The sequence below is a fragment of the Pelophylax lessonae genome (genome assembly GCF_965119305.1).
Source record: "Pelophylax lessonae genome assembly, chromosome: 8".
In the NCBI taxonomy this organism is placed as follows: Eukaryota; Metazoa; Chordata; class Amphibia; order Anura; family Ranidae; genus Pelophylax; species Pelophylax lessonae.
The window spans coordinates 11876487-11892828 of NC_138775.1; the positions used below are offsets into that span (position 1 = coordinate 11876487).

Consider the following 16342-nt stretch of genomic DNA (forward strand, 5'->3'; position numbering starts at 1 on the left):
TGGCCTGCAAAGCCCCACTTTTTTCTGTCTCCTTGTTGTTGCATGCAATTAGGGGTAAGGGCCTCATTACACGGTACCCCATTTTGTTTCTATGCATTTATTATTATCATTATTATTATTTTTTTTTTTTTTTGGCAAAGGTGGATGCACAAATTTAGAATACGCTAGAGGACTCATTCCTGAGCTGACAGGGCCACACGTCCAATTTGGCCAGCCAGGGGGTGGGTCATCACTCAAAAAGTATTCCAGACAGGCTAGGGGGAGGCTGAGCACAACTTCAGGTATGCCATGGAAATGAAGCATCTTTTAACCACTTAAGCCCCGGAAGATTTTACCCCCTTCCTGACCAGGGTTTTTTTTGCGATTTTTTACTGCGTGACTTTAACGGACAATTTCGCGGTCGTGCGACGCTGTACCTAAACGAATTTCACGTCCTTTTTTTCCCACAAACAGAGCTTTCTTTTGGTGGTATTTGATCACCTGTGCGATTTTTTGATCATGCGCTATAAACAAAAAAAGAGCGTAAATTTTGCAAAAATAACAATATTTTTCACATTTTTTTATATGAAATTCCCAAAAAAAATGTAAAAATCAAAATTTTTTAACATTCTAGGCCAATTTGTTTTATGCTACGTATGTTTGGTAAAAAAAATCGCAAAAAGCGTATTTTGATTGGTTTGCGCAAAAGTTATTGCGTTTACTAACAAAGGGAAAGATTTTTGTCATTTTTGGTGGGTTTTTTTAAACGAGTAATGGCGGCGATCTGCGATTTTTTTTGCGGTACTGCGACATTGCGGCGGACAGATCGGACCCTTGACTGACATTTTTGACACTTTTGGGGTTACCAGTGACATTACTGCAGTAATCAGTGCTATACATATGCACTGTTACTGCAAAAATGACACTGGCAGGGAAGGGGTTAACTGTATTGGAGAGGGAGGGGTTAAGTGTGTCCTAGGGGCGTGTTTCTAACTGTAGTGGGACATGTCTACTATTGTAAAAACAGAGATCAACGGTTCTACATAGTAGAACCGTCTGATCTCCATTTTTACACAGGGGAGAATGACAGGCGGCTTGTTTACATAAGCCGCCCGCCTTTCTCCCGTTCTACCGAAGATCGTAGTGTGACCGGCGGACATCGGGTCCGCCGGTCACACGCCCGCACTCCTCTGTGAACGAGCCGTGGCGGGCGCGCGCCTCAGCGGGCGTGCGCTCACCTGCTATTGGCTCAAAACCCGGTGACAGGCTAGCGACGTAGATCTACGTCACTCTGCCTGGCCGGGGCTGACTGCCGCAGTAAATATACTGTGCGCAGTCGGCAAGCGGTTAAAAAACATAGGTCATTTTTGGGGGAAATGTGATGTAAAGGTGGTCTAACCCGTTAAAGACATCTTATATTTACAACTAAAGCTCAACTAATTGAATGTTCAGTGGCCGAAGCCAATAAGAAAACTTGAATCAAGTGACATCATTCTGCCTAACAGCGGCATTTATTGTATGATAAGATGGGTACAGAGCAGCTACAGTCTAACTGTACAATTGACTGTGGACCCTGCATTGGGATTAAGTACAATTAATTATTTTTACTTATAAAAATAAATACATAGAAGACAAAACCCTAAAAGAGTGAGGTGGTTAACCTTCTACCGGATCTGAGGATGTGGGGCAATGCTGGAATCATTTGCATATTTTTAAGAGGTGAGGAACAAGCTAAATACTTCTTCTTTAGCACAGAAATCGCAATGAAGATGCACTAAAGCCAGGGACCTCAGAGGGATAGACCCATAGACTGGGAAGATAACTGGGGTGACATAAAGCACTGAATCTCCTGTGTTCTCCACAATGGACGCCCCGGGGTAGTCACCAGGAAATATTAGAGGGCCACATCTTTAGGTGTTTTCCAACCTGTTAAAAAAACTTGCATAATCAACAGACTGGCAGCTCCCACTATGAGGTGCCCCTTTAACTTCCGGATGGGTGAAGTCCTCTGGTCTTCATCTGTCGGCCACCATTGGTAATTTTCATCCAACACCGAGCATGTCAGCATGTCATCGGCTGAGACAGTCGGCCTTTCTTATGAATATCTTCTTGGTGAATGTATGAAGGGTATTGTACAATCAATAAAACAAAAGTCTACAGTCTGTGTAGATTTTAGCAATGGTCGGACACTTTCCTAGTACCTAATCACTGTGAAGGAATACAAGCTGGTAGGGGGGGAGATATAAATGGTATTGGGGCCACTAAGGGTTCACAATCTGCACCCCCTGATTTTGTGCTTTTTGTGTTTATTCAAAACAGTTTATAACAGGGTCTGCATCTCTTTTCGGTCTTCTGAGAGGCAGGGCACGGTGCTCCAGAGCTGAGAGGCTGATGGGGGTGGAAGGGCGTGTGAATTTTGTGGGCCAAACCCTCAGGTAGAAATTTGGTGGTGATCTGTAAAAAAAAGGAGAAGCTAAGGGCAACGTAAGGTAAGAGATGGGATGCAGGAAACAGTCTTTATAAAGCAGGACTAGCAATGAAGTTCAGTGCTCTTCTACCTCCCACAGACCACTGGGAATCTTGCTAGTGACAGTCTATATGGAAAGGATGAGTTGGAACTGGAAGGGATGGCAATGCAATCAATGTTCTTTTATCTTCTCCAAACTATTTGGAATCTTGGTAGTGACAACCTACATTGGAAGGATGAGTTAGCACTACCAGGACAGGCAATAGAGATCAATGTTCTTCTACCTTCCTCAGACCATTTGGGACTCTTGCTAGTGACAGTCTACTTTGAAAGAATGAGTTAGGACCAGCAAGATTGGCAATGGAGCTCAAAGTTCTTCTACCTTTCCCAGACCATTGGGAATCTTGCTATTGACACCTTACATTGGAAGGATGAGTTGGGAGTGGCAGGAAAAGGTAATGGAGCTCGATGTTCTTCTACCTTCCCCGAACCATTTAAGCAATTTTTATCCCGAGATCATTGGGTAGATGCTAGTGACAGTCTACATTGGAAGGATGAGTTGGGAGTAGCAGGAAAGGCAATGGAAGCCAATGTCCTTCTACCTTCTCCAAACCATTTTGGCAATTGCTAGTGACAGTCTACATTGAAAGGATAAGTTAGGACTGGCAGAACTGGCAATGGAGCTCAAAATTATTCTACCTTCCCCAGGCCATTGGGAATCTTGCTATTGACAGCTCACATTGGAAGCATGAGTTGGGACTGGCAGTTCTGGCAATGGAGCTAAATGTTCATCTACCTTCCCCAGGCCACTGGGAATCGTGCTTTTGGAATCTTACATTGGAAGGATGAGTTGGGACTGGCAAGACTCGCAAGAGAGCACAATGTTCTTCTACCTTCCCCAAACCATTGGAAATCTTGTTAGTAACAGCCAACACTGGAAGAATGAGCTGGGACTGGCAAGGTTGGCTATGAAACGCAATGTTCCTTTACCTTCCCCAGACCATTGGGAATCTTGCTAGTGACAGCCAACATTGAATGGATGAGTTGGGACTGGCAGGACTCGCAAGAGAGCACAATGTTCTTATACCTTCCCCAGGCCATTGGGAATCTTGCTATTGACAGCTCACATTGGAAGCATGAGTTGGGACTGGCAGTTCTGGCAATGGAGCTAAATGTTCATCTACCTTCCCCAGGCCACTGGGAATCATGCTTTTGGAAGCTTACATTGGAAGGATGAGTTGGGACTGGCAGGACTCGCAGGAGAGAACAATGTTCTTCTACCTTCCCCAAACCATTGGAAATCTTGTTAGTAACAGCCAACACTGGAAGAATGAGCTGGGACTGGCAAGGCTGGCTATGGAACTCAATGTTCCTTTACCTTCCCCAGACCTTTGGGAATCTTGCTAGTGACAGCCAACATTGAATGGATGATTTGGGTCTGGCAGGACTCGCAAGAGAGCACAATGTTCTTATACCTTCCCCAAACCATTGGACATCTTGCCAGTAACAGCCTACACTAGAAGGATAAACTGGGACTGGCAGGGCTGGCTATGCAATTCAATGTTCCTTTACCTTCCCCAGACCATTGGGAATCTTGTTAGTGACAGCCAACATTGAAAGGATGAGTTGGGACTGGCAGACTGGTAAGAATTAGTTGGAACAGGCAGGTCTCGCAATGGAGCATAATGTTCCTCTACCTGCTCCAGACCATTGGGAGTCTTGATAATGACAGTCTACATTGAAAGGATGAGTTGGGGCCCCTCCATGGCTGCAGTGCACATACTCTAACAGATTGTAGGGACTCTGCAGGGGACCTATGCAGCCACTTAACCCACATTAATGTACGAAATGGAAGTAAAAGGTGTTTGATCCAAATTTAAGGTTGAGCCCAAGAAAGTTGTGAAATGGTTCGGGTTGGCAGCTTATGCACATGAAGAAACCTCTATAGCAGGAGTAGGCAAAAGTTTTATTACCCCTGCTCTAGGTAATGCTATGGGTGGAATCCATGAGTTATAGGATAAACAGGAATACAAAACCAAATATTTAGATATCATAAAGAGTTTATTTCACAAGGACACAACACGTTTATGGGGGTCTATTGGGCCCCTTTTTATCAAGTCCCTCAAGGGGACCCACTACAGCCCTCAAAACATGTTGGCCTGTCCTTTAGATGTTTTATAGGGAAATTAATTCTTCATAGTCTCCGAGCATTTGGTATGTTCTCCTGTTTTTTCCTGAACCTCACCAACATTACTGGCCAGTAGAGGGCATTATTTCACAGATTATGTTGGGGAAACACAATTGTCCTACAGGAACATTTAGGTGCCCCTATACATTAGAAGACATCTCCCATTCCAGTTGTTGCGATCTGGATCAAGTAGACGATTTGGGAAATTGCAGGCCAAGGCTGGGGGGATGAAGAACATGAAGCTTAGGGAAATCTGATAGGCAATTGACTATTCTACAGGAGGATGAAACTTCTGAACCATCATGACTCTCTGCCTATCTTCTCTATAATGTCCTATGACTGACCACTCACACACTATTATTATGAGCCGATATGTTTTCCATACAGGTCGCTGTGTAGCTGTAACATGACTTGGAAAGTCCATACCTTCTTAGAACAGACCACAATCTTTTAGGTTTTCTTTGATGATAATGTCTGTGACCGCGTCAAACACAAACTTGACGTTCTCAGTGTCGGTGGCGCAGGTCATGTGACTGTAGATTTCCTTTACATCTCGTTGCATGTTCAGTTCCAGGAACTGTGTCTTGATATAGTTTCCTGCATCCTCATATGTGTTGGGACCTGCAGGATATCAATGACAATAAAAAAGCATTGGCCTAATTCTTAAGAGATGCCGGTCACATGACAAATACTATTGTTACCTGAGACTGTGTAACAAGTCAGTGCTGGTCCCCCTGTACTTCTGGGCCCCACAGCAGTTGCATGGCCTGCTATGGCTATAGTTGCACCCTTGCCAGTTATCTAAAGTGCCAACACTCAAATCTCCTTATCAGAGAATGACCTAGCAAAGACTGAAAATAAGTTCTTCCCCTGTTTTTTTGTCACGTGACTTCTATAGCTTCAAAGTCCCAGGCATTATTAAACTATGTCTTCTTATACTATACCAATAAATTGCCCACACCTGTAGACATGTCCCAACAATTCACTGTAGAATGTGCCCATGGTTGCCCTGAGTCTTTTTGAATATCTTCAGTGCCCTGAGCAACACACCCTTAGATCCCAAACCCTCAAACTTGCAAGCTTCCTATTTATACTTTTCCCAGGCAGTATTATGTGTGGGAAATGTATTATCTTGTGATATATTTTCTTATCCTTCCTCAGCATCAGGGGAGTACTGGGCCAGGGGCCAGGGGGGCAATTGCCCCTGGGCCGCTCTGATGTCCTGTATAAAGGCTGTACTACTTCTGCCACAGACATGCCTAAAGGATTCCTGGTGAAGAGAAGTAAAAAGTCTCCACTGCTGACCTACTGAGTGCGCAATGAAGACAAGGACAGAGCGCAGGCCTTCCTCTCCAGCATGGATGGTGTAAACTGTGTCTGAGCAGAGGCTGATTCCATGCCCCACTGGAGACTCTCCTCCCCTGGCCAGCCCCAACCAAGCTCCCCCAGCTCCCTCGACTGCCCCCTGCTGGCCAGGATGGGAACCCAGATTCAGCCTGGGGTTGAGTAGAGAGTATGGAATGGGAGTCAGAAGGAGGAAGGGAAAAGGGAGAGTGGTAGCGGAGTAGAGGAACCATGGGCCTCTGGTTTGTACTTGCCCCCTGGGCTGAAAGTTGCCAGTCTGCCCCTGCTCAGCATTGATTCTTTTCCCTACTTTCCCTGGTCTTACCATCATAATCTGGGAAGCAGATGCTAAGGTGAGCCTTCTTGATCTTCTCTGTGAAGACATCCTTCTTGTTAAGGAACAGTACGATGGAGGTGGCGGCAAAGTAACGGTGGTTGCAGATACTGTTGAAAAGGTGAAGACTTTCATGCATTCGGTTCTGCAGAGAGAGAAAAGCATGAGGAAATTATAGGCGGCTGCCGGCTGGGGTACCCCTGAAAGAAGCTTAAAATTCCCCAGTTGCTGTATGGTGAATGAGAAGTGCCTTTTACAAAGAGTGATGAGTATTGTTGTAGACAAATCTTTCCCGTAGTTAGTAAACGTGATAACTTTTGCGAAAACCAATCAAAATACGCTTATTGTGATTTTTTTTTTTTTTTACCAAAAATATGTAGCAGAAAACAAATTGGCCTAAAAATGTTAAAAAATTTTGATTTGTAAATTTTGTTTGGGGAATGTCATATATCAGAATGTGAAAAATATTGTTTTTTTTTTTAAATTGTCGCTTTTTTTTTTTCAAAAGTTAAAAATCGCACAGGTGATCAAATACCACCAAAAGAAAGCTCTATTTGTGGGGAAAAAAAAGGACATAAATTTGGGTACAGCGTCACACGACCGCGCAATTGTCCGTTAAAGTAATGCAGTGCCGAATCACAAAATATAGCCTGGTCAGGAATGGGGTAAAATCTTCCGGTCTTAAAGTGGTTAAAAATACGCTCATTGAGAATTTTTTGGTCAAAGACATGTAGCTAAATACATTTTGCCCTAAATATATGACAAAAATGTAATAATATATTGGATATTTTTTAACTGTCAAATTAGAAAATGTAAATTTTTCGCAAAAATTTCGCTTTCTTTTATTAATATCGCAAAAAATGAAAAGCGCAGAGGTGATCAAATACCACCAAAAGAAAGCTCTGTTTGCGGGAAAAAAAAGGACGTAAATTTTGTTTGGGAACAGCATTGCATGACCGCACAATTGTCAATTAAAGTCACGCAGTGCCGAGTTGAAAAAAGTGGCCTAGTCATTAAGCAGGAAAATCCTCCGGTCTTAAAGTGGTTAATGACAGATGATTATATTTTTGACATATCACTTGCAATCACTTTTCAAAAATGAAGGTGCTATATATTAACTAATTGTAAGGATTAACTGGATTGGTGAATTTTGTCTCTCTTGGATTGTCTAGATGTGATTATATTATATGGGAGTTGATGCCCAGGGCGCCACTCTGGTCCATAAATTGAGCAATACCATCTTATGCTCATTCTGGGCTAGGTGGCGTCAATTGTTCCTGAGTGTACTCTAAATTGGTCTCCTATAGTGCTAGGACACTGCATTTGTTTGTGATTACTGATGATAGTGGATAAAAATTCTGTATTTCTGTGTGCAATGGATGTTGGTTTCTGTATATAGGTCGGGGGTTGCCCTGTTATATGAGATGGGGGTCCCCCAGCTTGCCGACCACGGGGAATCTGCAGTTCTGCAGCACATAATTGGTGATGAGAGCTCCATGATAATGTGGGCAAATTTAGCAGACTAGTATCGGATATGGAATTTCAAAGATGGTTTTAACAATATGTCATTTGTAACTTTGAATATTAAAAATAAAATCTGTTTTTAGACATAACGTTCAACTGTGGCCAATGTGAGAAGTAAATGTTCCAGACTGTGGCCAATGGGAGAAATATATGCCCCAGCGTCAGTGGGAGTAAGCAATGCCTCAGGCTTGGTGGTCAGTTAAAAATAAATGCATTGTGCCTGTGGTCAGTGGGAGGAAAACTGGTATTGGTGGGAAGAATAGTGCCCCATCATTGGTGTCAGTGGGAGGAATAGTGCCCCATCATTGGTGTCAGTGGGAGGAATAGTGCCCCATCATTGGTGTCAGTGGGAGGAATAGTGCCCCATCATTGGTGTCAGTGGGAGGAATAGTGCCCCATCATTGGTGTCAGTGGGAGGAATATTGCCCCATCATTGGTGTCAGTGGGAGGAATAGTTTCCACATCATTGATGTGAGTAGGGGGGAATATTGCCCCATCATTGGTGTGAGTGGGAGGAATATTGCCCCATCGTTGGTGTGAGTAGGAGTAATATTGCCCCATCATTGGTGTGAGTAGGAGTAATATTGCCCCATCATTGGTGTGAGTAGGAGTAATATTGCCCCATCATTGGTGTGAGTAGGAGTAATAGTGCCCCATCATTGGTATGAGTGGAAGTAATATTGACCATCATTGGTGTGAGTGGGAGAAATAGTGCCTCATCATTGATGTCAGTGGGAGGAATAGTGCCCCATCATTGGTGTGAGTAGGAGTAATATTGCCCCATCATTGGTGTGAGTAGGAGTAATATTGACCATCCTTGGTATCAGTGGGAGGAATAGTGCCTCATCATTGATGTCAGTGGGAGGAATAGTGTCCCATTGTTGGTGTCAGTGGAAGGAATTGTGCACCATCATTGGTGTCAGTGGGAAGAATAATCCCCCGTCATTGGTGTCAGTGGGAGGAATAGTGCCCCATCATTGGTGTCAGTGGGAAGAATAATCCCCCGTCATTGGTGTCAGTGGGAGGAATAGTGCCCCATCATTGGTGTCAGTGGGAAGAATATTGTTCCATCATTGGTGTGATTGGAAACAATAGTACCCTGTTGTTGGTGTCAGTGGAAAGCATGGTGCCTCATCATTGGTGTCTTTGGGAGTAATGGAGATTTGCATCAGTAAGAGTAACAATGCCCAAGGGGCTGGATAAAGGCAAGTAAAAGTTGGCATCCAGCCTGCAGGCCGCAGATTGGAGTTGGAGTTTTTGGTGCCTCAAGCCAGGTTTGGGACTTTATGGACTTTATGGGCACTCCACTCCTTATGGGACATTATTTATTTTACTCCTGCCCATAAAGTCCCAAACCTGGCTTGAGGCACCAAAAACTACAACACATTACTCCAGGGACGGTGGCAGAAACTACTACAGGATTCCACTAAGATCCAAAAACCCCCTCTTTTCGGCCGCAGATTGGAGACCATTGTTCCACACCCTTCAACCTTGGATTCCAGCCATTTAGCACCACCCATAGAGATAGTCCAGGGTTTGGTGAGTACATACCCTAAGGTCACAAGTCCCTAAGGTCATTGAGGTCTACACAGAAGATCTTTCCTTGATTTGCTGTGTCACTCACCACTTCATCATCCTCCACCAGGACCATGTCGTAGGCGCTCAGTGCAGCAATGAAGATGATGCAGGTAACACCTTCAAAGCAATGGATCCACTTCTTGCGCTCGGATCGCTGACCTCCCACATCAAACATCCTGCAAAGAGACAACGTCTGATGATGTAACTTGATTTCCAGGGCTAGCCCTAGTCTTTACAAAGTTGCCACTCATCCAAGATCGTGAACTAGATAATTTTAACATAATAGATCTGTTCCTATTTCCTTCTCATGTTATCTTTGACTTTGACATTAGGGACCTGGATGCCTTTCTAAGTCACATGCCAGCCTGTGGCCAATGGGTGTGGTAGGAGTATGCACAGACTCTATGGAATCGCATCTTTTACCTGAAGTTGAGGTCCTTTAAGCCAAATTGTGTCTCAATGATACCGGTGGTCTTTACTCTGGACCTGAGCACATCCTGTTCGGTGGGTACATACCCCGAGGCCACAAGTCTCTCCAGGTCATTCAGGTAACTAAAAGCCAAAAAAAAGTCACAGGTGAGGAGGAACATTCAACCTCTCTAGCTGTAGACTGTAAAGCCCAGGGTACTATATGGAGGTGATCAGTGCTTTTTTTCAGTGGGAACGCGGGGGAACGCAGTTCCGGCACCTCCAGAACTGAATGTATGTAATGGCAAGGGGTGTGCTGGAGGGTCTATTGATGCTGGCTAATAGGGAATCTATTGTTGCTGGAGGGGATCTATTTTTGCGGAGGATGGGGCTCTATTGTTGCTGGGGAGGTCTTTTGTTGCTCATGGGGGATTTACTGTTTCTGGGGTGGGTCTTATATTGCTGGGGGGGGGGGGTCAGTTGTTGCTGGGAGGGACTTATTTTTGAGGGAGGGGGTCTTTGTTGCTTGCTGCTGGAGGGTCTATTGGTGCTGGCTAATAGGGAATCTATTGTTGCTGGAGGGGATCTATTTTTGCGGAGGATGGGGCTCTATTGTTGCTGGGGAGGTCTTTTGTTGCTCATGGGGGATTTACTGTTTCTGGGGTAGGTCTTATATTGCTGGGGGGGTCGGTTGTTGCTGGGAGGGACTTATTGTTGAGGGAGGGAGTCTTTGTTGCTTGCTGCTGGAGGGTCTATTGGTGCTGGCTAATAGGGAATCTATTGTTGCTGGAGGGGATCTATTTTTGCGGAGGATGGGGCTCTATTGTTGCTGGGGAGGTCTTTTGTTGCTCATGGGGGATTTACTGTTTCTGGGGTAGGTCTTATATTGCTGGGGGGGGGGGGTCAGTTGTTGCTGGGAGGGACTTATTGTTGAGGGAGGGGGTCTTTGTTGCTTGCTGCTGGAGGGTCTATTGGTGCTGGCTGTTGGGGACTTTATTGTTGCTGGAGGGGATCTATTTTTGCAGAGTATGGGGCTCTATTGTTGCTGGGGAGGTCTTTTGTTGCTAATGGGGATTTATTGTTGCTGGGGGGGGGGGGTCAGTTATTGCTGGGAGGGACTTATTGTTGAGGGAGGGGGTCTTTGTTGCTTGCTGCTGGAGGGTCTATTGGTGCTGGCTATTGGGGACTCTTTTGTTGCTGGAGGGGATCTATTTGCACAGAGGTTCTATTGTTTCTGGGAAAGTCTGTTTTTGCTGGTGGGGTATCTATTATTGCTGGGGTGGGTCTTATGTTGCAGGGAGTCAATCATTGCTGGGAGGGATCTACTGTTGAGGGAAGAGTCTAATGCTGCTGGCCGATGGAGGGTCTATTGATGCTGGCTGTTGGCAGTCTCAGGGGTGGATCTATTGTCGCTGGGGTGTCCATTGTTGCTAGATCTATTATATTCCCTTTCTTGTTATCATTAATTCTTTAAAAGGGGTGGTACTGGGAGGTGGGTAAGAGGTGGAACCAAGGAACAGTGCTTGGAGGTGGGGTAGGGGCAGAGTCAAGGGGTGACTCAGAAGGGAGGAGTTCCTGCACCTATTCTCTGAGAAAAAAAAGCCCTGGAGGTGATAAGACAAAGTCAAGCATTGACAACGTGAACTTCTGAGCCTCTAATTTGGCCTTTCTCAACCTTTTTACTCCAAAGGAACCCTTGAAATAATTTTTTAGGTCTCAGGGAATTCCTGACAAAATAAACTCTTCTTGGGTCATTTGGAGAATGCTCCTTATGTTGATGGTCAATGGGAAGAACGGACCGTTATTGGTGTCATCTTGCTGGCTTTGACAAGTGTCGTTAAAGCTGGAACTATGTAGGAACCATCAGATGGGAGGTCAACCATCTACAGCTCAAGGAATCCCTAGAAACCTCTGGAGGAATCCTAGGGTTCCATGGAACCCTGGTGTAGAATGGCTGCTCTAATGTCTAAAGTAACTAGATTTGCCAAAAATTTTCTCATCTCGAGCAGAAACCTGATTGGGTTTTGGGTGTTTAGGGAAACCCAGATGTTTTTTTTTTTTAAGGCTGAACTTCGTGAAAAAGCTAAAAACGGATGAAATGCATAAATGTAGGCTGTCTTACAGTGCCTTGTGAAAGTATTCGGCCCCCTTGAACTTTGCAACCTTTTGCCACATTTCAGGCTTCAAACATAAAGATATAAAACTGTAATTTTTTGTGAAGAATCAACAACAAGTGGGACACAATCATGAAGTGGAACGAAATTTATTGGATATTTCAAACTTTTTTAACAAATAAAAAACTGAAAAATTGGGCATGCAAAATTATTCAGCCCCTTTACTTTCAGTGCAGCAAACTCTCTCCAGAAGTTCAGTGAGGATCTCTGAATGATCCAATGTTGACCTAAATGACTAATGATGATAAATAGAATCCACCTGTGTGTAATCAAGTCTCCGTATAAATGCACCTGCACTGTGATAGTCTCAGAGGTCCGTTTAAAGCGCAGAGAGCATCATGAAGAACAAGGAACACACCAGGCAGGTCCGAGATACTGTTGTGGAGAAGTTTAAAGCCGGATTTGGATACAAAAAGATTTCCCAAGCTTTAAACATCCCAAGGAGCACTGTGCAAGCGAGCATGAGCACTGCAGCCCAACTGACTAGCTTATTGTGCTGCTTCTGCCTCTCCTAGTCTAAATTCTGCTTTGCAGGGATTACAAGAGGCTGATATCAGGTTAGATTATTGCCTTAACCACTTCCCCCTAGGACGACGTCATATGACGTCGTAAACTTTGCGGGGGTATACCGGGATGATGCCTCTAGCTAGAGGCATCATCCCGGTACCGTTGTTTGAAGCCGACGGTCGGCTTTCCGTCGGTACCGGTCGATGCGGCTCGGGAGCCGCTCGATCGTTACCCTGGGGGGCGGGAGGGGACGTCCCCCCCTCCCGCCGCCTTCCGCGGCTTTTACCGGGGCTCCCGTCCCACCGGGAGCCCCGAGCACCCAGCCGGCGCGTCCGCCGGCTGGACGGAGTCCCGATGAATGCCGGAAATGGCATCGATCGGGTCTCTGATGACGTAACCCTGAGGCGGCGTCCATGACATCACTTCCGGGTTAGTGTGCTGCAAAACGGCGCCAAATTTGAAAAACGGCTGTATGCAAAAACGCCGTTTTCGGCGTTTTGCATACAGGGAAGTGTAGTGGAGGGGTCGAGGGTCTTTTAGACCCTCGATCCCTCCATAAAGTGTACCTGTCACTGCATATTGCTGTCACAAGGGATGTTTACATTGCTTGTGACAGCAATAAAAGTGATCAGATTTTTTTTTTTTTTTTAAAAAAACTGTAATAAAGTTAAAAAAATAAATAAAATAAATGGGAAAAAAAAAAAAAAAATTTAGCCGCCCCTATCACCGTTAGCTCGCGCACAAAAAAAAACGTATACGGAAGTTGAGCCGCGAATGAAATCGCAGTTCAAACCACACATGTGAGGTATCGCCGCGATCGCCAGAGCGTGAGCAATAATTTAAAAAAAAGAGCTACACTCTAACTCTAAACTGGTAACCGTTAAATAAATTTAAAGTGTCGCCTATTGAGATCTCTATTGACCGTAGTTTGTCGCCATCCCACAGGGGGGCGCAATTTTAAACCGTAACATATTGGGTATCTATTTACTCAGCATGACATCATCTTTCACAATATACAAAAAAAATGGGCTAACTTTACTGTTTAGTATTTTTTAAATGCAGTGAAATGTAATTTTTCCCAAAAAAAATGGCGTTTTAAAGACCGCTGCGCAAATACCGCGTGACAAAAAATATTGCAATGACCGCCATTTTATTCTCAAGAGTCTTTGCTAAAAAAATATATATAATGTTTGGGGGTTCTAAGTAGTTTTCTAGGAAAAAATACTGGTTTTAACTTGTAAACACAAAGTGTCCGAAATAGGCCTGGTATGGAAGTGGTTAAAAACACATCTAAGGATGCATTGCTAAATACAGAGCTGCATTCATTTGTGTCTTTTATATCTGCCTGAAGTTCAGCTTTAACAATCAGGATAATATAACGATAATATTATGACCTCTATGTATTATTACAATCTAAGAATAAGGCAGTGACCCCCGAAAGCAGGAAGAAGGAGCTGCAGGTTGCTGTGACTCCTCCTCCTGTCGCTGCTAGCATAGAGGAAGTGAAGCAAATTTCCCCAATGGGAGCACAGAAGTAATGCTGTAATCCTCTGCTCCACAAAATACCAACCATTTGATCTCCAGTTATGGTGACCACCATAACTGGGACGAGAAGTGAAAGAAAACTCTTTCCAATGGGGATTACAGTGCCGGGACAAGATTATCCAGCGTCCAGGGCAAAGATGTCAAATTGCCCCCCCCATTCATTATGTGTGAGCTCATGAGGAGGAGGTGGAGAGAGAGAACAGCCTGTTCCTCTTCCTGGCTCTCCCCTTATCCTTGCTGCTTCCAGCGCTGGGCTGACAGAAGTAGTGATGCTGCTGTCACTACTCTTGTCAGCCTTATAGTAGAAGGTACTTGCGGCGCTTCCATCCCTACAATACATGATTTAAAATTGCCCCTCCCCCCTTTCATTATGTGCAAGCTCATGTGGAGGTGGTGGAGAGAGAGAACAGCCTGTTCCTCTTCCTGGCTCTCCCCTTCTCCTTGCTGCTTCCAGCACTGGGCTGACAGAATTAGTGATGCTGCTGTCACTACTCTTGTCAGCCTTATAGTAGAAGGTACTTGCGGCGCCCCCATCTCTGCGATACATAATTTCAAATTGCCCCTCCCCCTTTCAATATGTGCAAGCTCATGAGGAGGAGGTGGAGAGAGAGAACAGCCCGTTCCTCTTCATGGCTCTCCCCTTCTCCTTGCTGCTTCCAGCGCTGGGTTGACAGAAGTAGTGATGCTGCTGTCACTACTCTTGTCAGCCTTATAGTAGAAGGTTCTTGCAGCGCCCACCCTTCCCTACAATACATGCTGCACCCAGGGCAGTCACCCTTTCTGCCCACCCCTTGTCCCGGCACAGCCATACAATATAAAATCCAAAAACAGATAACACAATATAAGAGCTTCTTACTATCCCGCTGAGTCGTTGAGCTGATATTCAGATGCGCGGTCAAAGCACGCCTGAATGCCTGTGTCTTTCCACAGGCGCCCGATGATGTCAGCCATCTCCTTGGGCATGGTGCCCTCATCAATGGTGTCTGAGAGATGCGCTAGCTTACGGGCATCGTCCTGGAAAGGAAGAAACGATCATCAGCAGGAGGGTCTACACCGATTATCACAGATTATCTTTATATTTGTTGAGAATTAATGTCTCCTAAAATGTTATTATGACACCAGCTAAAGAAAATAAAAATCATGTTTTATTCCTTCTAACATGGCTTGTAAGGGGAAACAAATGGGAGATCCTGGAACATGACTATAGGCGCTACAATATGCCAGTGCATGCAAACATTGCTTCATCAATGGCTTCAAGGTCACCCCAGGGGTCCACATTCAAAATATCACTTCTCCACTCTACACCCCCATTTATGTACCTTAGCAGGCTAGGCAGAGGCTGGAGCTTTGCTCTGTGCTATGTGCACCCCCAGGCTGCCAAATAAGAGTTGACGAAGAATAAAACTCAGACACAACCGTCCACCACCATTCCAATCACACAATAGTGCTAAGCTCTGATAAAGGAGGATTGGTGCACAGCCTTCCAAATGTATCGGATGTCAACACTTGATATGACATTTTTTTTCATCTGGACCAATCCCCGTAGCTTGGCACTCAACCTTTTGACCTTACAAACTGAATTTCTCATGGACACCACTGGGGCTATATTCCAGCAACCATTAGATTCGATTGAACCTCCTTCAAGCTTGGATTCCAGCAATCCACCATCGTAATTCCAGAATGTGCAGCCCCAGGATGCCCCCTCATAGCTGAGAACAGGCATATAGGCATCATTCTATAAATGGCTTTTAAAGGTTATTGAGTGCTAACATGAGGGATGCCTGCAGTACAGATTCTGATCATGGACCAAGTGATGGAGTATCTTAAGAAAGTTGGATGTGTCTATGGATATCGAGTTTGTATAGGTCCTCCCACCTGTCGTGCAGGGTCACCAAACTGGATGTTCAGTGTGTTCATAGCTTTTACGATGGCGAGCATGGACTGGAGAATGTTTCCGTAAATAATGGTAATAAACTCCAGGCATTCTTCAAGGGAATAACCATCTTGATGAATAATTCTAGAATTAAAGGGAGAAATAAATATTCAACATCTTACGTGATGTACATAACATGAAAATACTGTATATGTATATATATATATATATCTCCAACCATCCTCTGACCTGTTATAATTCATAGACCTGTCATTTTATATATATATTGTGACAGGAAGTCAGGTAAATCTGTGGATGTAGTCACATAGAGGACATCCATTGGTTTTTCTCTTCACACTCTTCACATAGAAATAGTTCATTTTCTCACCTTGAGAAGTCTTCACACTTTTTACCCTCCTCA

At 44.6% G+C, this 16342-nt stretch overlaps 1 protein-coding gene across 1 annotated transcript in view; it reads right to left on the reverse strand.

Moving 5' to 3' along the window:
* Positions 1-2323: 2323 nt before the first annotated feature.
* Positions 2324-16342, reverse strand: part of GNAT1 (G protein subunit alpha transducin 1) — a 29590-nt gene continuing 15571 nt past the window's right edge. Inside the window, exons 3-9 of the mRNA XM_082265175.1 lie at positions 15924-16065; positions 14905-15062; positions 9838-9966; positions 9461-9590; positions 6304-6457; positions 5061-5255; positions 2324-2433 (exon numbers count right to left, since the gene is read on the reverse strand). Coding sequence (XP_082121301.1) covers positions 5065-5255; positions 6304-6457; positions 9461-9590; positions 9838-9966; positions 14905-15062; positions 15924-16065 — 904 coding nt within the window. The 3' untranslated portion in view covers positions 2324-2433; positions 5061-5064. The remainder of the gene's footprint in view (positions 2434-5060; positions 5256-6303; positions 6458-9460; positions 9591-9837; positions 9967-14904; positions 15063-15923; positions 16066-16342) is intronic.